Genomic DNA, 23,190 nt, shown 5'->3' on the forward strand with positions numbered 1-23,190 from the left:
ATTATATTTATTTCAATGAATTCAATATTTTAGATCTATAATGATAACTCATTATATTGATTGTAAGGTTGAAGCTCGCTATAAATATTATAAATCAAATATACAATTTTATGTTTTGTTAGAAATAAACATAAATTTATTTAATTAATCTACTACAAATCAACAAGTGAGTTATGTTTTTCTTACAATTATATATCAAGTTTTTTTTTGGATAAATATTGGTGAATTATTATTCAAAAACAAAAACAAAAACAAAAATATTAGAAATAAATATGTTGAACTAAAATATTGAAATAACATGTATATCTTAACAATCAATTATTTTATCAATGAACTTTTAACATAAAATTAACCCCTAGACTTATAATTTGACTATGCCCCAGCCTAGTAGTCTGTAAATCAAGCTCATAAAATAATCCATACTGGACAATTCTCGTGCCATAGATTCATCCGAAAAAGTGTTAAAATCTTTTTCGATTTTAACTCATTTGTTTTTGTACCGCGTACGTGATTGCTATTTTCAATTACCCAATTTAATCTTCTTACATTGCAAAATGGATCGCAAACAAAAGGGAAAAAATGAGAAATTTATTGTCAATTCAATTTGGTAAATTTATACTGTCTCTTAAATGCATGGAAATTTATATAATGTTAGAAAAAAAAAATTATATTGGGGACTATTCATTGTCAGATTGCTATGCTCTACCAGTCTAATTGAGCAATCTTTTAAAATGTAATTATAAATAATTGAGTTAATTTATCTTATTGTTTTTTAAAATATTAAATAATATTTTAAATTTTAGTTTTTAAAAAAAAATCCAGGTGAAAAATAGTCTAATTAATTTAGTTATAAATTTGTTATAAAAAAATTTGAATATTAGTTTAATAATATTTTTTAGTTTAATAAAAAGATAGGGAGGTTAAATAAGACCCAAAATACAAACCATTTAATGATATAAATTTTCTAAAAAATTGAATTAAATTTATAAATCAGTTATTATTATATAAATTATTTAATTCATAATTATATAGCACTGCCTCTGAAGTCTTAATTGACATGGAAATTATAAACAGTGTTAGAAAAAAAAGGGGAAAATATGTCAATAAATAACATTCCATCAGTCCCAATCTGCTGTCAGATGGCTAATTTTCTATTCTCAACCAGTTGATTCGAATTTTTTAAATTTAATTATAAACTATTGAGTACTTAATATATCTTAATTTTTTTAAAAAAATTAAAGAATATAATAAATACTGTTTGAAATTTTGGTTTTGTTAAAAAATTTCAGGTAAACAATAATCTAATTAGTTTAGGTATAAAATTTTATAAAAAAATTGACTTTATGCAGAAATAGGAATTTTATTTTTAAAATTATTTTTACATAAGTTTAAATAAAAAATTTGTCACCATAATAACATACAAATCTCTTCCATTGATATTCACACACACACACACACACACACATACACACACATATATATAGACAAAAATTTGTATGAGACGGTCTAACGGGTCGTATTTTGTGTGACAGATATCTTATTTGGGTCATCATGAAAAATATTACTTTTTATGCTAAGAGTATTATTTTTTATTGTAGAAAAAAGTTACAAATGCTAAAATTTATCATATATATTTCCATGCTTGACATTTGTTTAGAGCTACGTCACGGACGTTTTTTCATGAACGACAATTGTCGTGTGCAATACAAAAAGATAAATTAACGCAAATTGCAAAAATTTCGAAAATGGCCTACTTTTTTCATACGATACATATAATCAATGCGTGTGATTTCACATATAATCTGGATTTCGGATTCGAGTCGCGTTAATATATATATATTATGAGAAATTAATAAAAATAATAATCGAATTGATGGTGAAAAATCAAATAAAAAGAGAGCTGGTAGGTTAAATAAGACCCAAAATATAAACAATTTACTAATAAATAAATCAATTTTATTTTTTAAAATAATTTATAAATCAATTATTATATAAATATAAATTATTTTATTCTTTCATGAAATTATATATTACCTAGAGTCACAATTAGCCAAAATAGCTGTCTATCCTATACTAAAAAGCATCTTTTCAATTGGAAAATTTAATTTTTCACTGAAAGCAAGGAAAATTTACATGTACAGTCCAAACAAAAAGGTATCATATCAAAACAGCCATGGCTAATAATATTGAAGCTTTATACACACACATATATATACACACATATCCTCTTTCGTTCTCTATATTTATCTCTTTTTTTCGCTTATCCATCGATTTTCGCATCGTTTTCTATTAAATTTCTTTCTTTAATTTACATATATATATGTTTATATCTTCAAGTTCCAATCTGCAGAGCTTCAATCCCATGCCAGTTCTTGAATCATTTCCATGAGATAAAGCTAGAATTCGCAGAGGTGAAGTAATCGAACAGAAACACATAGATGCGTGAGTTTTAGCCGAGCAAAAATGGCGGCTTCTTCTTTTTCAGCAGCTTTTCTTGGAATGGGAGATGAGAATGAGATTCAGATTAAGGAGCAGCAGCAGCAGCAGATTTTGTCGGCTGTTCAATCTCAGCCATCTGCTTCTAATTTGCTTAAGAAGAGGAGGAATCAGCCTGGAAATCCATGCGAGTATCATCAAGAAATTAATTATACATATTCTTTGTTTTAAACCAAATCCACGATAGCCAAACGAGTTTTTTTTTTCTTTAAAATTTTGATTAATTTCTTGCCTTTTCCTCTCTAACAAACTTGTAATTAAGGTTGAAACCCTAGCTATATGTATGTCTTTTCAATCCCACAAAAGTTTCCAAGAAATGAAGTGGAATTAATCTTCAAAAAGCTTGCTAGCTATATATCTGGCTAGAAGGCCTAATCGATGTGAAAATTTCCATTTTTATTTATTTATTTTGCATACAGAATTTTGATGATGGGTGAATTATTAGTTATATGTTAATTCAAATTTGAGGTTCCATTGATTAATTTTTGCAGATCCGGATGCAGAGATTATAGCACTGTCTCCAAAAACCCTAATGGCTACCAACAGATTCATCTGCGAAGTGTGCAACAAAGGGTTCCAAAGAGAGCAAAATCTGCAGCTCCACAGAAGAGGCCACAACCTGCCATGGAAGCTGAAGCAGAAGGGTCCCAAGGACCAGATCAAACGGAAGGTGTACCTCTGCCCGGAGCCGACCTGCGTCCACCATGAACCCGGCCGGGCCCTCGGTGACCTCACCGGGATCAAGAAACACTACTCGAGGAAACACGGCGAGAAGAAGTACAAATGCGACAAATGCTCCAAGAAATACGCCGTACAGTCCGACTGGAAGGCCCACTCCAAGACCTGCGGCACCAGGGAATACAAATGCGACTGCGGCACTCTCTTCTCCAGGTCCGCCTACACACACACACACGCACACACGCACACGCACACATATACATGTATGTTTGTATGTATCTGAGGTGGGTTTTTGGTTTTCTTGATGATTATTTAAGTGCATGCAGATGGGGTGAAAACCCAAAAATAAAAATAAAAAGGTTTTGGTTTCACGGGTGCTACAGATCTTGAAATTGATTCGTTTTATTCTTTGGAAGTTTGCCTGTGGGAAAAAAGAGAATGAGTCCACGTGAAATATGTATGTGGAAAACGCCATCACATAAGAGGGGGACTCTGGAACATTTGCATGTGTTTCTTTCAAGTGTTATTTTGTTTGTGTAATCTGTGGTGTACAAGGTTTGTTCCCTTATGCCTTGGTTTTTATGCGCTGTGTTGTTCTATTTGCAGCTATATATCCCTTCCCCACTCTCAAATCTCATCCACCCATTCATTTTTCCTCCCACTCTTTTATACAATTATTTCAAATTTCTCTCTATTCAATTTCTTATCAACAACATGATTTTGTATATTTTGAGGACAAACAAATTTTCAAATCAAGTTTAAAATGTTAGAAGCTCGGTCCTCACGACGCCTCCCTCGCGACCTAAGAGTGTGGTCGGATGGAGTTATTAGATAGGAGAAAATGATATGGGGAGTTAATTTCAAATATTTTGTACTAATTTGTAATCCATTAAAGTTCATGAAATTTAATACTTTTCAGATTACAAGTTTAATAAATTTAAATATTTTAACTTAAAATCATTTAATTTCAAATATTTCGATTTGAGCATAACCTAACGTGATATATTTGTGTGTAGCTTATACTTTTCTATAATATATACATGTAACTACTACCTTGTAAATGTTGTGTGCAAATAGCTAGTGAGAAATTGATCTACCTCTCCCAACATTGGATGCTCATGCTCAATTATATATACACATCTTGTCTTCTTTCCCTTAAACTTTTGTGAGTTCAATCTACCAACTAAATTATTCCACCCTCTCATGATTCCCTACTAAGGACTGAGGAACAAAATGTCTCCATATTTTATAGTCCCATTCATATTTATTTCAATTTACTATATTTCTAGAGAAAAATATTGATATTAAATCAAATTTATAACGGCTATTCCGAGTGTGTGTATATGTATGTATGTATGTATGTATGTATGTATGTATTGTGTGTGTGTGTGTGTATGTGTTACCATATTTTAATCTTGTACATTCCACAATAATCTTGTCATTAAAAATGCATCCAAAAAAATAAATGAAATTGCTGAAACATATGTATTTAATGAACAAACCATTGTTATTTCTTAGAGCATGCATGCTAAAATTTAAATATTAATTTAATACACAAACTGTTGAGTGTATTTCATGGATGTTTTATATAATTTGTTTGTTTGATTTTTGTTGCAGGCGTGATAGTTTTATCACACATCGGGCATTCTGTGATGCCCTAGCCCAAGAAAGTGCTAGGAATCTGAATCCACCTTCACTCAACACCGTTGAATTCAACCCGGCATTAGCAACTCATGATGTACTCAGGCTCGGAAATGGCGGCACGACCAGGCATGGCCCACAGTTCGACACCCTCGTCGGCCAGGGATTCCGCCTTCAGCCTCCTTCTTCTGGGGCTGCCGCCGCTCTTTTCGGGCTGCAACCACATAATGATAATCGAGAAGACGAGAATAATCAATGTTTATCCTCCTTCGGATTAACAATGCCAAACAAGTCGCCTTCATCGTTTCAAGGACTGATGCAGTTTCCTCCCCAGCTTCAGATAACTGCCAACAATGGCTCGAATTCTTCCTCCATGGCTGGCCTTTTCAATCTCGGCTTCTTTCCAAACAGTACCGTTGATAATGTTGGCGCCAGACAAGGTTCCGGTGGCGGGCCGGAAGAGTACGTCACTCTCTTCTCAAATGGTACGTCTGTGATTTGTGTATATATATGTGTGTGTCATGCATACCTACCACTAGATAGAATGACTGATTATTATCAATGGACTGCATTAGTATATGTGAGGAGTTCGAGGGGATATGATCATATTAATCTCGGAATTTTTTGAAAAAAATAAAATTCGTAAGAATTTAAATATTTTTCACAATGGAGTCATAGACATTTGAATCTCATGTCCAGCCAAATTTGCATTTTTTTATGACAATGGAACTTATAATTGTTACCTTTCGATACATATCGGGTAAACCTCGAACTAATACATTACATATTATTTTCTGGCATTTATGCACGCATCCAATAGTAAGCATTCTTAAGTGATCTTCCTGATAGAGCATAAGCATTGCTTCAATTCAATTGTATATGTATGTATGTATGTATGTATATGTGTGTGTGGGAATCAAGAACTAATTAAAAATCAAACTTAAAAACTATATATTATTTTTTTTATAACTGAATATTTAGTTTTTCTATTACTATATTGTGAATTGTGGATTGATCAGCAGGTAACATCATGAGTGCTGCTATCCCTTCACTCTACAGCACCTCACATGCCACACAAAACCCCAGCGCGGCACACATGTCCGCTACCGCGCTGCTACAGAAGGCTGCTCAGTTGGGCTCAACCACAAGCAACAACGCTGCATCGTCGCTGCTCAAAACCTTCGGAAAATCGAATCAGTCGACGCTCGACCAAGAAAACTATGGAGGGTCTTCTTCTGTTTTTGGAGAAAGTTACAATGGGATCAGCCATCTCCAAGATTTAGTGAACCCCATGAACTCCTCCATTGGTGGGGGCACATATGATGGAGAAATTCATGAGAACGATCAATACAGAGGATTCCGAGCTTATAATAGTAACAATAATATTAATACTAATGAGAATGATACAGGTTTTAGCGGCGGCGGCGGCGGCGGCATAGAACGAGCTGGGGCGGGGAGATTGACGAGGGACTTTCTTGGGGTAGGAAGAGGGCAGCTGCAACATGGCATGTCGTTCAGCTCGTTAATGGAGCCGCAAGGAAAGAACGGCGCATCGCCACAAGCTTTTGGGAGGGGGAGTTTCCATTGAAGCAACTACAGCTTTTCATTCTATGAATCGGAAATATGAAGGTATGCATGCCAACTACTGGTAGCATTGCTATCATCTTTATTTTCTCATTTCGAAATTACCTTTTTATATGTTTTACACACACAAATATACATATATCATGTAAAATTTCATGTATGGTCCTTAATATTTGATTCATAGCAATTTTAATTCTCTATGTTATCAAATCTTATAAGTATTAGTTCTGTACTTTCCGATTTGTTGAAATTTTAGTGACGGCTGATATGATACTATACACGTACATTGGTGTCACTTCTAAGAATGCAAATTTTCCTTATTTTTTTTATTAATTTTAAATCGTTTTTATCTACAAAATTAGAGATTACATCAAAACTGATAACTTTATGAATGATTTTTTTTAAAAAATTGATCTATTTATGCATTAATATGGATGGTACGATCATGCAATTACATCATGCACGTAATTACTCTCTATATTACCTCGTACTGAAATAATAATGCAACAATTATCGTTTACATGATATTATTATTTAAATATTTTATTTATAACATGAAATTATTGTTATCCATGCATGCAGGAAATTAATATATGATCGGGTGTGATTCAAGAAGCGCTTCTGACGATCTCCATGCAAGGGGTACAACCACAAAAGAAGACCTTTTTTAAAAAAAATAAGTTATTTTGGGGGAAAAACTAGGCAACATATTATAATTAATTAAATATAATATAGGGAGACAAGTTTAATTTTGTTTTTCATTTTGTAGCAGACTTTTTCTTTGTTACTTTGAACCTTTGGGAGAAAAAAAACGAAAATGAATGCGAAAATTTATATTATTGCAGAATTAATATTTTAGGAAAAATCATTTTTTTAGTTTATTTACTTATTTTATTTGGGGTTTTAGTTACTAACTCGTCGAACTTCGGTTTAGATAGATACACACACTAACGTGCAATTTTTGGTTATTTTGGTGTAATTATTGTTGATATAACGTCGAGCAAATCAGCAATTTGTAGCACTATATCAACTCTTCAATGAAATACGACCAAAAACCAACAAAAATCAAATTTATTATTGCATGTACCAAAACAGAACTTTGAATAATTAATGAACCAAAACCCAAAATGAGATAAGTTATTGTATCGTAAGAATTATTTTCTCAATAATTTGGTAGCATTTGCAATACCTTATTTCAAGTATTTCTCAACTTATACATACAATTTATAAATAATATTTCATTAGCTAGAAGTTTGGGAGTACTTGAAATAAATTCTTCTCTAATTTACATGATCAGCTTTTATATAGTGCATGATAGCTATTCTTGACAATCAATTATTTTGAAACGAAGTTAAGCTCATAATTATTATATTTGTAAAAAAAAAGTTTAATTTTCAAAAAAAAAAATTATGAGCGGATAATTATTCAGCTAATTAAATAAATCGTCTAATCAAGATGGCTGATGACGATATTCATGTTGTAGTAAAGGTTCAATTTTAATATATTAATATGAAAACATATGAGATTTAATTCCTCGAATAATAATTATTCATTAAGTTGAAAAAGACATATCAAGTGACTCAAGACCCACCCTCGTGTCTTTCGATCGATTTTTGAGAAGAAACATTGTATTATTGGCCAATGAAACTATTAATCAAATTATTTCAAAGTCATCACGGCTGCTTTATTATATATATAGTCAGCAAGAACACACGACGCATGCATGTAATATTAATTATCGTTTTTAGAAAAAATATACGAAAATTGAGATTAAATTAACTTTATGACATTAATAAACTAGAAAAAAAAAGAATGAAATAAAAGAAATAGAGATTATATGGAATAAAAGTTAAAAAAAATTATGTTATAAGTGAGAAGTTAAAACAATAGTTACAGGCAATGGCGGAGCCAAGATTTGAAATCTACACTACCAAAAAAAAAATTGAATCCGCGAAGGTTTTTGTTAAAACCGTCGCGATGTAAATACCACTATAAAAAAAGTGTTTCTAGAAGCGGTTTTTTAAGAGCACTTTTAAAACCGTTAATTTGTGCAAACTGAACAACAAAATCGGTTTTACTTAAACCGTTTCTATTTCCTTGCTTTTATCAATGGTTTCATAACCGCTTTAGTTGCGTCATTTTTAGTACCATTTGTATCAACCGCTATTATAAATTGCTCTTATTGATTTAGCTACTAGGATCATTATGGAAACTACTCTAATTGAATATTTTTAACAGCAGTTTCACAAAATCAATGTTGTGGACCGCTCTTATGGCTCTGTTTTTTTAGGACGGGTCTGAAAATTATACCTATTGAATACATTTAGCATTGGTCATATAAACCGTTTATGTCAATTGCTCTTATTGTTATAACTATTAGGAGCATTCTGGAAGCAGCTCATATTGAAGACATGTAACAAAGGTTTTAACAGACCGGTGTCGTGGACCGCTTTTATTGCTCTATTTTTTAAGATAGGTTTAGAAATTGCACCTATTAAATACTTTTAGTATTGGTCGTATAAACCGCTTCTATAAATTGCTCTTATTGATATAACTATTAGGAGCATTCAGAAACAGCTCATATTGAAGACATGTAACAACGGCTTTCACAAAACCAGAGTCGTGGACCACTTTTATTGATCTAGTTTTTATGATTGATTTGAAAATTATATATATTGAATACTTTTTAGCTTTAGTTTTATATACCAATTATTTGATTCGCTGCTACTAGGAGCATTCTAAGCACTGATCATATGTATAAACATTTTATATATGAACGAGAAAAGCATGAACCTTTTATTCTAGCTTCACAAGCTAAAATGGTTTATTATGTATGTGATCCAAAAGAAGAGGACCGGTATTGTGTTATTCGTCATACACCAAGAGATACATACAATATGGATGATGAAGATGACATCAATACAATGCATTTTGTTGATCTCAATTTTTCTAGTATGCAATCACTGTTAATTGATATAAATGGGGAAGATGTTGAATTAACTAGATCTGATGTTGAGGGCTCAATAGTTGATGGCATATCTGTCGCGGACAATGAAACTGATGGTGAAAATTTTAATTGAATTTTGTGTTTTCCTGCATTTTGGTGAAAACATATCTCGGTATTACATGAACTTTCTAAAGACATGGAGAAAGTATTTAGCCGTTTATTCGACTACTAGCTTTAAATAGAGATAGTTCATCCGCAAATATTAATTTCTTGGTTTGATTTTGGTTTTGGTTTAAAAATTAAGTGTATCTTCCGAGAGTTTTTTATGTACCTTATAATTACCACATTTTGTTCATAATATTAAATATTATGGATTCTTAAAAAATTAATTTAAGAAAAAATTAAAGAAAATGAATATAAAAATAAATATTATGGTAGAGCGATCGAACCGTGGTGCTTGAGCTGCTGTGTGGTTTAAAAGATTTGATTTGCATCATTACAACCAGCTATAGTTTTTGGTAAAACGGTAAACATTCGGTCCTACAAACTCTACCTAAGAAAAGAGACATAATGCAGCAGGACTCAATGTATTTGCGACGGTTTTAATAAAACCGTTGCTAACCGAAGCGACAGCTTAGACAACCGTCGCTACGTAGAGACGGTTCTCATTTAACCGTCGCTAATTATATACCTGTCGCACATTGGCAACGGTTCGGCTTATATCGTCGCAAACATTAGCGACGATTTTATTAAAATCGTCGCAATTTTTTTTAAAAACGACAATATATACCCGTCGCTAAATATGACGACAATGTAAGAAAAACCGTCGCTACTTTATAGCGACGATTTTTATCGCGATGGTTTAAGAAACAACCGTCGTGTTGAGATCCTTGCATGAATGTTTCAACATCAAATTGGAAATCAAATCATAGGTCATGTTGAGATAGGATGACTCACATGCACATTAAGGTGGTTTTACATTAGTTGATATGTCCCTATGATGTTTTAAAATATGGGCCTATTATTATTTGGGCTTCGACACTGAGGGACTCGTTTAAGGCCCAGTCCACTAAGAGCAACCACCGACTTTACCCGGTTATCTAAGACGCTATTTCTTTCTAGGGTTTCCAAGGGGTTGGTTTTTCAGACAAGAAGAGTAAGAGAGATGGAAAACGGAGGCAACGAAATACCTGAAAACGCCAATGAACGTATGTGAATCTTCTTAGCTGTTGTTCAATTTCAGATTTTAGCTCTTTATTTTTTGTTGAGATCGCTTATTTTTTAATCAATCTTTTTCTGGTGAAAATTTCAGATTGCCCAGGGACTCAATCTGAATCAGCTGGAAAATCCGATTCTTGTGAAGGATGCCCTAATCAGGAGGCTTGCGCTACTGCTCCGAAAGGACCCGACCCAGGTCTAAATTATTTATTTGAGTTTATAAAGTTGTATCTAATTTGTTTGATCTGATTTTTTGGTATCGAATTTCTTTTAATAGTGAGTACCATTAAAATCAATGTCTGGGTTTTCTCCATAATCATAGAGATGCTAAAATATGAAAAAGACCATCCTTTTTGTGTTGTTTTCTGACTGGTTAGCTATATATTCCTGTAGTATGGCAACAGTAAAACACAAAATTCTGGTGTTATCCGGCAAGGGTGGAGTTGGGAAGAGTACATTCTCAGCTCAACTTTCTTTTGCCTTAGCTGGTATGGATTATCAGGTAGGTCTTCTTGATATTGATATTTGCGCTCCAAGCACCCCGAAGATGCTCGGTCTTGAAGGGCAACAGATTCATCAGAGTAAACCTTGGTTGGTCTCCTGTTTACGTTGAGTCTAACCTTGGGGTCATGTCTATCGGTTTCATGCTCCCGGACGCTGATGAGGCTGTCGTATGGAGAGGGCCACGAAAGAATGGACTCATCAAGCAATTCTTGAAGGATGTGTACTGGGGTGAGCTTGATTTTCTAGTAGTCGATGCACCACCTGGGACCTCAGATGAGCATATTTCAGTTGTCCAGTTCCTTAAGGCGACCGGAATAGATGGTGCCATTATAGTTACCACTCCACAACAGGTATCTCTTATAGATGTGAGGAAAGAAGTCAGCTTCTGCAGGAAAGTCGAGCTACCGATTCTTGGAGTCGTGGCGAATATGAGCGGTTTGTGTCAACCATTGTCGGATCTCAGATTCTTGAGCCTGACAGATGCTGGCGAGCAAAAAGACATGACTGATTGGGCTATCATGTACTTGAAGGAGAAGGCACCAGAAATGCTGAATTTGTTCGCTTTTTGTGAAGTTTTCGACAGTAGTGCTGGTGGTGGCGCAAAAATGTGTCGAGACATGGGGGTTCCCTTTCTTGGAAAGGTTCCCTTGGACCCTCAGCTGTGTAAAGCTGCAGAAGAAGGAAGATCTTGCTTTGATGATGGTAAATGTCAAGTAAGTGCTCCCGCCTTGAAGGCGATTGTGGAGAAGGTGTTGTCGGAATTGAAGGCGTCAAGAATGGAGGGTGTGGCGTAGATGCTTGCTGTAAGTTATTATCAGGGGGAGGACTGAGGAGTGTGTTATGTACATTATCAAATTTTTAAAGTCAGCGAAGGTTATGTTCAAGAATTATGTTTCGTTTATGTTCCCGAAATGAATAATTACATATGGAATAATTTTCTTCGACAATGGCTAATTTGTTAGTACAAGTTTATTTTGTTTTTGTTTTAATTTCTCATCAACCAAGCCCAGTTCAGTTGGGGCTGATTTACCATCTTTATATTGATGTACCGTGTACGAGGTTGGCTCGAAATATTCAAAGTCTTGGCAGCATCATTCGAAAATAAAAGTTAGAAATATATTTATAGTATTTTGATAAAATACTAAAATTTTTGAGGAATAAACAATACACCCCTAATTTTGTCTATGAAACTGAATGTAACACGACGAGTTATTGGTTCTTTTTGAGAGACGAGTTGGTGATATTCATGAAATCTGAATAAAGACTGGCAGAGTGATCTTAGCGAGCTGAAATTAGAAAACACAAGACCGTGTAGTGGTAGTACATAGTTTTTGAAAGGATCACATGCATTTTTGGTGGCATTCATCATATTTCATAATCTGCGATATTGAAGCGCGTGAAAGACCATCTTTTGATACATAAAAACCATAGTTATGATACATGTTCATCGTAGTTTCAAAATGTTTCTCATTAACAAAATCTTCAATATTTTCGTTATTGAACTCGCAAGATTCAGAAACCGACAAAACATTGACAATATGATAATATATCTTCATAATCCTGCAAGAAAAAATAATGAAAAAATGAATATCTCTAAAATCATTCATTTTTAGATGATTAAATTAAATATTTTTAAACTAAAACATACAAAGATAATATTTATAGACATAATCTTACTATTGAAGCTGACATATTCTATGATTATCTTACTATTGAAGCTGTGATCTACGATTCTTCGAATTATAATATTCATCAATTACAGAATCCGTGTCTATATTTGAAGCAAACTCTCTCTTAATGTAGATAATCATAGAATATGTCAGAAAACAATTATCTCCCATTTTATTGCGAAAAACTGTTTTAACATGCTTTATAGCCGAAAATGCACGCTCCATAGTTGTCGTGGAAACGTGCAAAGATAAAACTAGACGGATCAACTTGTCAAGCAAATTATAATGTTGCAACTTTTTTGTTTCAAATAACCCTCGGCACAATTATGAGATAGTGAACATTTTCTGAATATCTTCATGACAAACTGCATCGAGCTCATAACGTTGTAGTTGACACCTCAAATGATGCATTTCCTGTTCAGTGAAGTCCTCGGGATAATACTTCTCAGCGAGAGTACAAATCTTGTCAATGTTGAACTATTTAAAATTATCTTTTAGATCCAAAGTAGAGATGAGAATTAGAAAGTTTTACTGTCTCATTACTGAATCTAGAGTTTAACTCTTCCAACTCAAAATCTATGGCAACATTAGATATATCATGATGAAAGTGATGTTCAACTGTGATGGTATCCTTTTTTCCGGAATGAACGAGTAGAATGCTTATAATGAGAACTCATCTCGGGCATATCGACATCCAATCTTGTGCAAAATGATTTTATATACGAAAGAAAAATATCAAAACCATGATTTTTCAGTGTTAGGAAAAGTTCTTTAGTCGTAGAGATCAAATCCATTGCACTTATGATATCAAAAGATTTTTGTTGCAATGCACGACAAAGCAAATTTGTGATCCCCAAAATTGTATGCATCAAATGCAAAATAAAAATGAAATCGAAATACTTCATGAAACGTCTGCTATTCGTTTTCTTAAAACATGCTAGAAATTTTTATTTTTTTTAACCTCACTTAGCATCGGCCGAACCATAAAATATTTTTGACATCATTTTAAAAATAAACATCCGACTGCCATTTAAAAATCCAAAGGAAAATATTTTAAAACATAAAATCGTCAAACATTTTACCAACCTAAAAACATTATTTGAAAAGTATAGCTCATACTATAACCTCTCAAAAATCTCTCATAACATAAATAAAAGACGTAAAAATATCTTTAACATTACTTAAAATCATAAATAATAACTAGTGCGGAAAACTAGCGTCGGTCCTCGGGTTATGTGCCTCTTCAGTCCAGCAAAGTTAGCCATCAAGACCTCCATTATCATATTCATAATCAATATCACCTGCATCAATCACACTTAGTGAGTCTAAAGACTCAACACGTCATATTCTTGATAACGAGTGATACATAATACAGTTAACATATAACAGTGAAAAATACTTGTACTTAAAATATCGTTTTCCTGAAGATACATAAACATTTTCGTAAACATTTTCGTAAACATTTTCATAATGCATAAAACTTTTAAATAAAAACATTTTCATAATCTTATGAATAAACATTTCATATAACATAAACATATTCATATTCATATCAACATATTCATGTCATGTTCATATCAACGTAATCATATTCATATTCGTATTCATGTTCGTGTATGTTGAATTCAGATCGTTGATTGTGACTCGTATTCTTAAACGTATTGGGCGATGGATCCATCTAAAGAAAACCACAGTACTGGGCGGCGGAGACACCAGCAACACTATCACCGGTCAACTGGTACCTTGGCTTACGTATTATCATATTCGTATTCGTATCACGTATTCGTATTCGGATCCGTATCCAATGAAACACGATCGTCGGGCTCCCACTGGACCATAACCCTCATGATATTTCCAACATATTCAGTAGTCACAATCCATTCACATCCTTCAACATGTCGTATTTCCATCACTTAATAAAAACATGCATATAATATCATTTTATTTTGAAACCAAACATACAACATATCTTTTAAATGTCCAATTTAAACCTTAATAATTCATGAACATTTAAAAATCATATTTCAACATATAAAAATTCATAAATATCCATAATCATTGAAAATAATCATATTAGCACATAAAACAACATTCAGGACACTGCCATGACGTTTACTAATTTTTAGGTGTAAAAAGACCGTTTTACCTCTGGATGTAAAATTTCCTGTTTTAGACATTTTCTTAATTTCATTGACACTAACATGTGCCAAATAATTATTTTTTTCCATATTTTTATTTCGTTTAAATCAATGACTTTTAATGTATCCCTTAAATAAGTCGTATTATTGCGTTTTAATCTCGAATTAAACCAAAACTTAAAATAAAATTCTCAAATTAAAAACTTAGGCTTCTAATAATTATTTAAGCTTAAACCTAAATTTTCATAATTTTATGAAGCTTAAAACTAGACTTTTCAATTAACTCGTTAATTAGCGTTTCGTGCGTCGATTAAATCCCGAATAAATCCAAAACTCAATATTTTGACCCCAAATTTTAAACATAACATTTTTATGATTTATTCTACCCTTTCAAGTCGTGAGCCACACCCGTGGACCCATGGATTCAATTTTAGTTGTTTAATTTTCGTTTTTGACACCTTATCGAACACACTGAGCCATCTCCTAATTTACTCGAGCCACGATCGAGCCACCTTGAGCCAAACCTAGCCAACCCATCTAGGGACCCTACTGTACAAGCCCAGCCCGAAAACAAGCACTGGCTCGCTCCCAAAACCTGCTGAAACTTGAGCAAATATTCTGCATGTGTGTGTGAGTGCATTCCCACTTGTGTTATGTTTCCTAGTTACCTAGGACTCTTCCAACCATCTAACCACTGACCACCCATGACCCTTACTGACCCTAGACCACGCTCAAACACGTGCCAGCCCAGCCCAGCCCAAGCCACTGGACCAGCCCACAAGTCACCTGAAAAGTTCAGCAGCCTGCGCGTTCCTAGTTTGCTCCCTCACGTTTCATGTTCTGCTCGTGCCCTCCTTGAACCAAACCATACCAGCCCCTGCCCAGACCCTTGTGCACCCCCTTAGGACCCTAAGGACCGAGCCTAGCCCTGCCCCAAGCCCCCTGGACGAGCAACTTCCTCCCTGCACCAGCTGATCACCTGCGCACATCCCTAAGCAATTCTCGAGTGGAGTCCTAGCTAGCTAGGACTCCTCCCAACCCCTGGTCTCGAGTCTTAGCCCTCCTAGGACTCTCCCTAGGACCTAACCACGACCCCTAGGACCCAAACTCCTGACCTGGTCGAGCCCTCTTGCCCCATGCACCACCACCGATCCTTGCACCTCGAAACTAACAAACAAACTCACGGCCCTCTTTGCTTCTCTTGCCTACGGTTCCAGCTTAATTTTTTCTTTTATTTTATCATGCTTTGGCTATAAACAATTCAATATTAATACCCTATTCATGACAGCCCCTTAAACAACATAAAAACATATTTTTTGAACCCAAAACACATGCTTTAAAAATCAATTATGATGCATCTACGAAAATATTGCAAGGTGCAACTTGTTTTCATGAAATTTTCAAACATAAATACATAATATGGTGTGATGATGAGTAAAAAGAGAATATGGCGTGCCTTTGCGTATTTTACGCACGAGAAACCGTTGGCGATTGAAGAACGGCGACGAAGATCCTTGGCTAGAAATTTCCTTGAAGCTTTCAAAGCTTTTCTCTTGATTATTGCTTGTGTGTGCCGTGTATCTTTGGAAGAATTTTTCAGAAAGTGAGGCGTGTATTTTTGTGTGAAGAGTGTAGGGTTTTGCACTTTATATATTAATTAACACACTAACAAAAGCCTTGACATATTAACAAGTTAATTAGGCCCATTAAGCCCATTAGTGTTTAATTAAAATATTAAAAATAATTATGTTTAAATAAGTTTGTGAAGTCAATAGCCGGGTTGTCAAAACGTTCGTATTTTTACTAAAAATCCAACACCGATAAAATATACGTCCCGGCGTATAAAATAACCTAAAAACCCCTGATTTTCAGAAATAAGAAAAACCCACAATCATATTTTAAATAATTAAAAACAATTATTTAATAAAATCATTTTCCATTTTGCAGCCATCGGTCTCCGTTCTTCGATCGCAACTCGAATAACCTTTAAAAATACATTTTAATGCAACCATGTAGAAAAATAATTTTAAACATGCAAATATGCACAACATAATTAATCCATGAAATTAAAACCATTAATTGAAATGCACAAGGAATTTAATAATTTACGCATGTGGTTTGCGTGGACCTTTAAATTTTCGGGGCGTTACACTTCATCACTATTAATGAACCACCATCTTCCCCGCGCATTGAAGTAGAGGTTCCATCGGTTATAATGTTTTCGAGCACATTAATAGTTGCATCATAATCTATCAAGCTGCAAATAGAATCAAAATGAGAGCTCCAACTAGTAGTATTTGCTCGATGCAAAGTATCAATCTGATTAGCTACTCGCCTAGTCTCGCGTTCAACGACAACAACAGAACGTGGAATTTCATTAACTTGATAAGATTGTAACTCGGCATTGCGCTTGGAAGAAGATTTAACAAGAATGATAATATTCGTCGGATTTGAAAAGAAAAGCCATATATAGATCTCTTTTTCAGCCGCTGCAACTAATGCTAGTTGGAGTCGATGGGCAAAACAATATACATAATATGCACATGGGCGATCTTTAAGAAATAAAGCTTGCAATACATTAAAAACACCACTCATGTTACTAACACTATCATACTCTTGACCTCACATATTATGAATTTCTAGATTATAATTAGTGAGGACATCACATATTTCTTTCTTGAGTGTTGCAGCTGTGGTGTCATGAACATGCATAATTTGGAAAAAACGCTCCCGCAAAAAACCATGGGCATCAACAAATCTCAAAATTATAGCAATCTGTTCTTTGTTAGATACATATTTTGCTTCATCTACCAAAATACAAAACTTAGAATCTCCAATTCCATCACGGATTTTATTTCTGACTCTATTGCCAATAATATGCAAGAATTCTTTTTGAACTTCTGGTGATGTATATATTGCATTTCCCAGAGCCTTATCTAAGATAACATCACCAATACTAGCATTTTATTTCCTCAATAGTTTTAACATCTCGACGAAATTGCCACAATTTTGAGAATATGAAGATTCATCATGACCTCTCAATCAACATGCTTGCAAACTAAGCCAACGTCCCGCTCTCAATTGTTGCTGCAAGCCTTAATCGATTTTTTTGAATATGTTCAGAAGTTTCTTGATTCATAACTTTATCTATATGACCAGTAACATTAATCAAATCAATAACAGATTTCGAAGATTTATTGTGTGTCGAGTTAAAACTTCCCATGTGAGACAAAAAACCACACTTGGCTCCATCATTAACGCGTTTCTAACTTCTAAACCCTTCATTTGTAAATGTAGATTGTTGTGCTCCACTTAATTCAAAAAGATAGCACGGAAAACAAAATATTGCATCCTTCGAAGGAGAGTACTCTAACCATGGAAACTTTTTAAACCATGTATATTGAAATCGACGATGCTGCTTCCTTGATTCAGACCGTGGGTATTCCGACAATTTAGGTTGATATGACCTCATTTTGATGTAAGCTCGTCTAATTTCATCATGGTGATTAACAGTATGTTGCCACATCGAAATACGCAATCCAGGATCTCGTTCAAGGAAAATGTCATCAAATTCAACTCTTTCAGATTTAGAAGGAGGTTCGAGTTCCTCATTAAAAGTGGATGCATGCATGAGTCTCGGTCCTCTCATGTGATGAAAGATTATCAACTATTGGCTTGAAGAATGACATATTATTGTTTCTCTTCATTCTTTCTTGAATTGACATTAAAATAACCTAATATAAACAAAAATATTAAATTGAGATTAGAACCAAAATTGTGTACGCAAAACAGAGACCAAAACAAACTGATATATATATAATGAACTTCATATTTTATTGGCTTAAAACTAAACGTATGATAAAATCTGGTGTTGAATATAATAAATTAATTTGGTATTGAAGTTGCAACAGTGCACAAAGCACCTATGCAAAAGTAATAATATTTTAAAAACCACAAACATAGATCTTCTAAAATGGAAATATGGATCATGGATGGGTAGTTTTGCTTGTGATTTAAAAAAATGGAGTTTTATGTTCTATTTCAAATAATATGATGTTGCTGGTCTATTTAACTCTTGGCATACATACCTATATTGTTTATTAAAGTCAATTTTTTTTACTAATTAACTTTGGTATAAGAGCAAATTTTTTATTTACTACTAATATTTCAGTTATAATAAATTATATCAAATTTACTTGAACCAACCTTCAATTTTCTTTCACCATTTTTGTCTTTTGAGCCGGATCGAAGCTTTAAAAGAAACTAAATACACAGAAGGGAGAGCACAATCAATGCATTCACGAGTAGATTATATTATAAAAATAAAATAAAAAAATAATCACATGAAGATTTCAACTCTTTTTAAGTTAATAACAAATAGAAGCATGTGATCCATTCATCAAATTATATCATAAAGAGAAAAAAAAAAAAAGCTCAGCCAGATTAATGATAATCTTTGAGTGGACTAATTACAAAATACTATATATTATATATTATGCTTATGAAATGTTCAACTTTATGCACAAACAATACTGAAAACTACATTCAGAAGGTAATATGTTTGATCAGTTCATATAAAAGGTCCCTGCAATTTATCTTGACCAAAGACATAGAATGAAGGGAGAGCACAATCAATGCATTCACCAGTAGTCAGTAGAAATGGAAAGGTTCTGAGGGATGATATGAAGTCATGAATTGAGGGAGTTTGTTCATGTTTATTGGGGAAATAAAAGATTTGGACAAACTGGAATAGGAAGAGCCTAGCTATAAATTATAATTAAAGAGGGCAGTTATGGCTTTTGAAATATATGAAATGGCAAAAACTTGTGTGAGACGGTCTCACAGGTCGTATTTGTGAGACGAATCTCTTATTTGGGTCATCCATGAAAAAGTATTACTTTTTATGCTAAGAGTATTACTTTTTATTGTGAAAATGAGTAGAGTTGACCCATCTCACAGATTAAGATCTGTGAGACGATCTCATATAAGACCCACTCATATGACATTTAAGATCAACAAAGCAAATATATCAACAAAGCAAACACCTATAGAACACAACATAAGCATGTTTAACGCAAACATCATCTTACAGAGGAAAATCTAAAAGAACACATTAAAACAATTAAACAAAGACAGCAAAGGAAAAACAAATATGCGAGGAAGCATATGAACAAAGGCAGTTTAGGAACCCATGAAGTTCTTAAATTCCTTTGAAATGAAAATGAAGCGACATTAATTGGTTCAACAAAATATTTTCCTCCGCGAGTGAAACAAGGAACATTAAAACATAGGAAAAAACTATTTTCAGAATTACTTCGTCAACGGCAAGGCAACATTACCTCTTAATTCTCAGGTTTCGAATTCTCGATGCAGCCTTAATCACCAAAAAATGCTTTCCCGAAATTCCTCTCAAAAAAGTACCATTTTCTCTCCTAAAAAAATTCTTCGAAGGCGAAAAATCCAGACCTACGTTAATAAAAATCAGAACATATTAACGGAATCACAGAAATCAATAGAACAATAGTTGAGAAACATAAAAAAAATCTAGTGCTAAAATTTTAGAGTACTTAAAGTTGAACAACTAAAAATCATCTTGCAAAGAGGCGTACTTGGCCAGAGGAAGAGCAGGGAGGGAAAATGGTGGTGATGCACTGATGCTAAAATCTCTTTTTTTTTTTTTTGAAGCCCACATATTGAAAGCAAATTAATTAGAGTGATAATTGGGCCATTGGGATAAATATATATCAGGGCAAAATTAATACATAAAACTAAATTATTTTTTTTGGGCCAACTCCGGCTGCAGCCCAGGTGACCTCAAGCCTACCGCAGCCATTGGTTACATGGGTAAAATTTGAAAGAAAATATTTTTTTTTTTTGTATTTTTGTCCATATATTGTTAGTTAGTGATAATTATTTTTAGGATTATACATGAAATTCAACATTAGTGTAACTAAATCGAACCAAAACAGTTTCTATAACATGCTAAAACCTTATAATATAATATATGTGTGTTTGTGTGTGCGCGCGTGCATACGAATGTGTGTCTATTGTACGGATATACATAATATATTATTTTATTTTCTAAAAAATATATTATTAACATATAAAAATGAGAAAATTTCATTTTGAATAATGTAACTTGCATATTTTTTTGTATTGTTATCGTTAAATTTATAATTATAATCTACTAATTTATACTTTTGTTTCAATTTTAATCATTTCTCATCTCAAATCGACAAATGCTGACGTATAATCGAAAATTGCAGAGGCGTGATCAGACATTGCTGATGTCCGATGACATGTCATCACTGTGGTTAAAAATGAATAGAATTAAAAAAAATGTAACTCGGTAAACTAATACCGTGAATTTAGGAGTGTCAAAATGCGATACGACCATGTCAACCCGACACGACCCAACACGAAAAAAATCAGGTTCGAGTTGGGGTTTTTCGGGTTCGGGTTGGGTGGATTCAGGTTAGTGCCATGTTAAGCGGATTTCATGTTGGGTCGGGTTGGGCCGCGGGTTGACCCGCGACTTTTTTTTTGAAAATATTACTTATATTTTTATATATTGTGTGTTTGAACAAAATTTATTGTATATTTATATGATAAATTTTCATCATTTAATATTTACTTTGCATATTTTTATTTTTTTAACAATTTTTTTATTTGATTTAATAAATATACTTTAAATTTTCTACGATTAAAATTTCAAATTTAAATCGAAAATTTTGTTATTATGTGTTTAAATTAAAATACTATTATTATTTTTTATTTTTTTGAATTTTTTTCATTAATTTTTTTTAAAAAAATTAATAAAATTCGGGTTAGGCGGGTTAGACGGGTTCGTGTTCGGGTTGGGGGTTTTCGGGTTGTTTCGGGTTGGGGTTTGGTTCTGGTTGAAAAGAAAATAAAAAAAATTTCGCGGGTTAACCCGAAACCCAACCCACCCCACCCGATTGACACCCCTACGTGGATTGATCAAGAACATGACCAAATTAAAAACAAGCAAGTTAATTTTTCCCTATAAAAATATAGATGGTAAAACAACCCTTTTACGTTTCAAGTCTAGCGAAAATCGACGAGGGTACCTATCCAAAATTATTTCATATAAACAAGTACAAAAAAAAATTGTCCGATTATTCTTTATTATGTAATATATATTGTCCCATGATTCTTTATTATGTTATATATATATATATATATATATATATATATATATATATAATAAGTATTTTATGTCACATCACTCCATTTTCAATTTGTTCACATGCTATGTTTAATTTATTTCAGCATAATTATACGATTTATATGTTTAAACACGTTTTCAATATTAATTATCATTTGTTTGGTGTTTATATATATATGTGTGTGTGTGTGTGTGTGTGTGTGACATAAAATACTTATTAATACTTGTAGTTTTCACACACATTATTGGTGTGATTTAAATCTATCCTTTGTAAAATATCACATTTCCAATAATTACTAGTTATCTTTTAGGAAGTGTTGGTCCCATGCAATTAATTTTTTTAAAAAAAAAAAACAAGATGAGAAGGTTAAATTTTTTCCATTGTTTTTTTAATTGATTACAATTTGGGAAAATCTACGGTATTCACAAAGTAGCAAAACACAATATTTAGAATACTTGAAGCAAGTTTATTTTAAAATATAGGGTAAGTAATCACACAAGGATAAAAGAACAAAAAAATATAGATGTTCGAAATTGTGTAATTCTCTGTACCATCTACTCTTCCAATTTTTGGAAGAAACTTGTTTGCCATTCTTCAATAATATTTTTCTATTTTCAATGATGTTTTTGTTAGATATATCGATGTGATATATGTAACTCCCATTGCATAAATTATTTATTTGTTTGAAATCTAGATTTCATTAATGATAAATTAAGTAATTGTTTACTAAGGAATGTAAAAAAATTGGAGGACATAGTATGGTTGATGTTTTTCAGGTCTAGAAATTTTATGAATATTTGGAGTTGGATGGTCACTTATGGTGTTGGAGATAATTGTCGCATTTTTGTTGTTGTGTTTTAGGAGTTGACTTGATCGGAATCAAATTTTATTTGATGAAATAATTATATCAGCCACATATGTTGTTTTTCAAACCAACATCTTATGAAATAATTTCATCGCACCAATTGTGAAACCAGTTCTTGACTGAAGATGCTCAGCGCATCGTTCTTATGATTCGGAAAACTTATATCGAGAAATTACTAGCTTCACTATGCAATATATTCAATGATCGTTTGTATATGTGTTTTTGCTATATTTTATTATTCGTGGGACGATAGCATAGC

At 33.0% G+C, this 23,190-nt stretch overlaps 2 protein-coding genes and 1 long non-coding RNA gene across 5 annotated transcripts; 2 read left to right on the top strand and 1 right to left on the bottom strand.

The window, feature by feature from the left end:
- The first annotated feature begins 2,180 nt into the window (after positions 1-2,180).
- LOC140816299 (protein indeterminate-domain 4, chloroplastic-like) lies at positions 2,181-7,263 on the top strand. 3 transcript variants are annotated; one of them, XM_073175481.1, is made up of 5 exons: positions 2,181-2,627; positions 2,988-3,387; positions 4,792-5,300; positions 5,835-6,444; positions 6,982-7,263. In XM_073175481.1, the coding sequence occupies exons 1-4, from the start codon at positions 2,507-2,509 to the stop codon at positions 6,401-6,403; spliced, it is 1,599 nt and encodes a 532-aa protein (XP_073031582.1). In that variant the 5' UTR covers positions 2,181-2,506; the 3' UTR covers positions 6,404-6,444; positions 6,982-7,263. The 3 variants fall into 3 exon arrangements, with proteins under 3 accessions (XP_073031582.1, XP_073031580.1, XP_073031581.1); XM_073175479.1 differs by having other exon boundaries at positions 2,182-2,623; XM_073175480.1 differs by having other exon boundaries at positions 2,185-2,623; positions 5,838-6,444.
- Positions 7,264-10,359: 3,096 nt separating this feature from the next.
- Positions 10,360-12,057, top strand: LOC140817467 (cytosolic Fe-S cluster assembly factor NBP35-like). Its single transcript, XM_073177167.1, is given in 4 exon segments — positions 10,360-10,554; positions 10,659-10,788; positions 10,958-11,147; positions 11,149-12,057. Coding segments are annotated over 4 exon segments (1,077 nt in total). The 5' UTR covers positions 10,360-10,511; the 3' UTR covers positions 11,863-12,057.
- A 6,092-nt stretch (positions 12,058-18,149) lies between these two features.
- On the bottom strand, positions 18,150-20,550 carry LOC140817077 (uncharacterized). The gene is made up of 3 exons (XR_012114714.1): positions 20,486-20,550; positions 20,216-20,342; positions 18,150-18,610 (listed from the first exon to the last, which is right to left on the bottom strand). It is a non-coding gene; the product is annotated as an uncharacterized lncRNA (long non-coding RNA).
- Between the last annotated feature and the right edge of the window lie 2,640 nt (positions 20,551-23,190).

Source organism: Primulina eburnea, chromosome 16 (genome assembly GCF_022965805.1).
Source record: "Primulina eburnea isolate SZY01 chromosome 16, ASM2296580v1, whole genome shotgun sequence".
NCBI classification, from domain to species: domain Eukaryota; kingdom Viridiplantae; phylum Streptophyta; class Magnoliopsida; order Lamiales; family Gesneriaceae; genus Primulina; species Primulina eburnea.

Coding starts and splice junctions, on each gene's coding strand:
- LOC140816299 (XM_073175479.1), top strand. CDS start 2,464: ATGGCGGCTTCTTCTTTTTCAGCAGCTTTTCTTGGAATGGGAGATGAG. Junction 3,388..4,791: donor TGCGGCACTCTCTTCTCCAG/GTCCGCCTACAC, acceptor TTTTTGTTGCAG/GCGTGATAGTTTTATCACAC. Junction 5,301..5,834: donor CGTCACTCTCTTCTCAAATG/GTACGTCTGTGA, acceptor TGGATTGATCAG/CAGGTAACATCATGAGTGCT.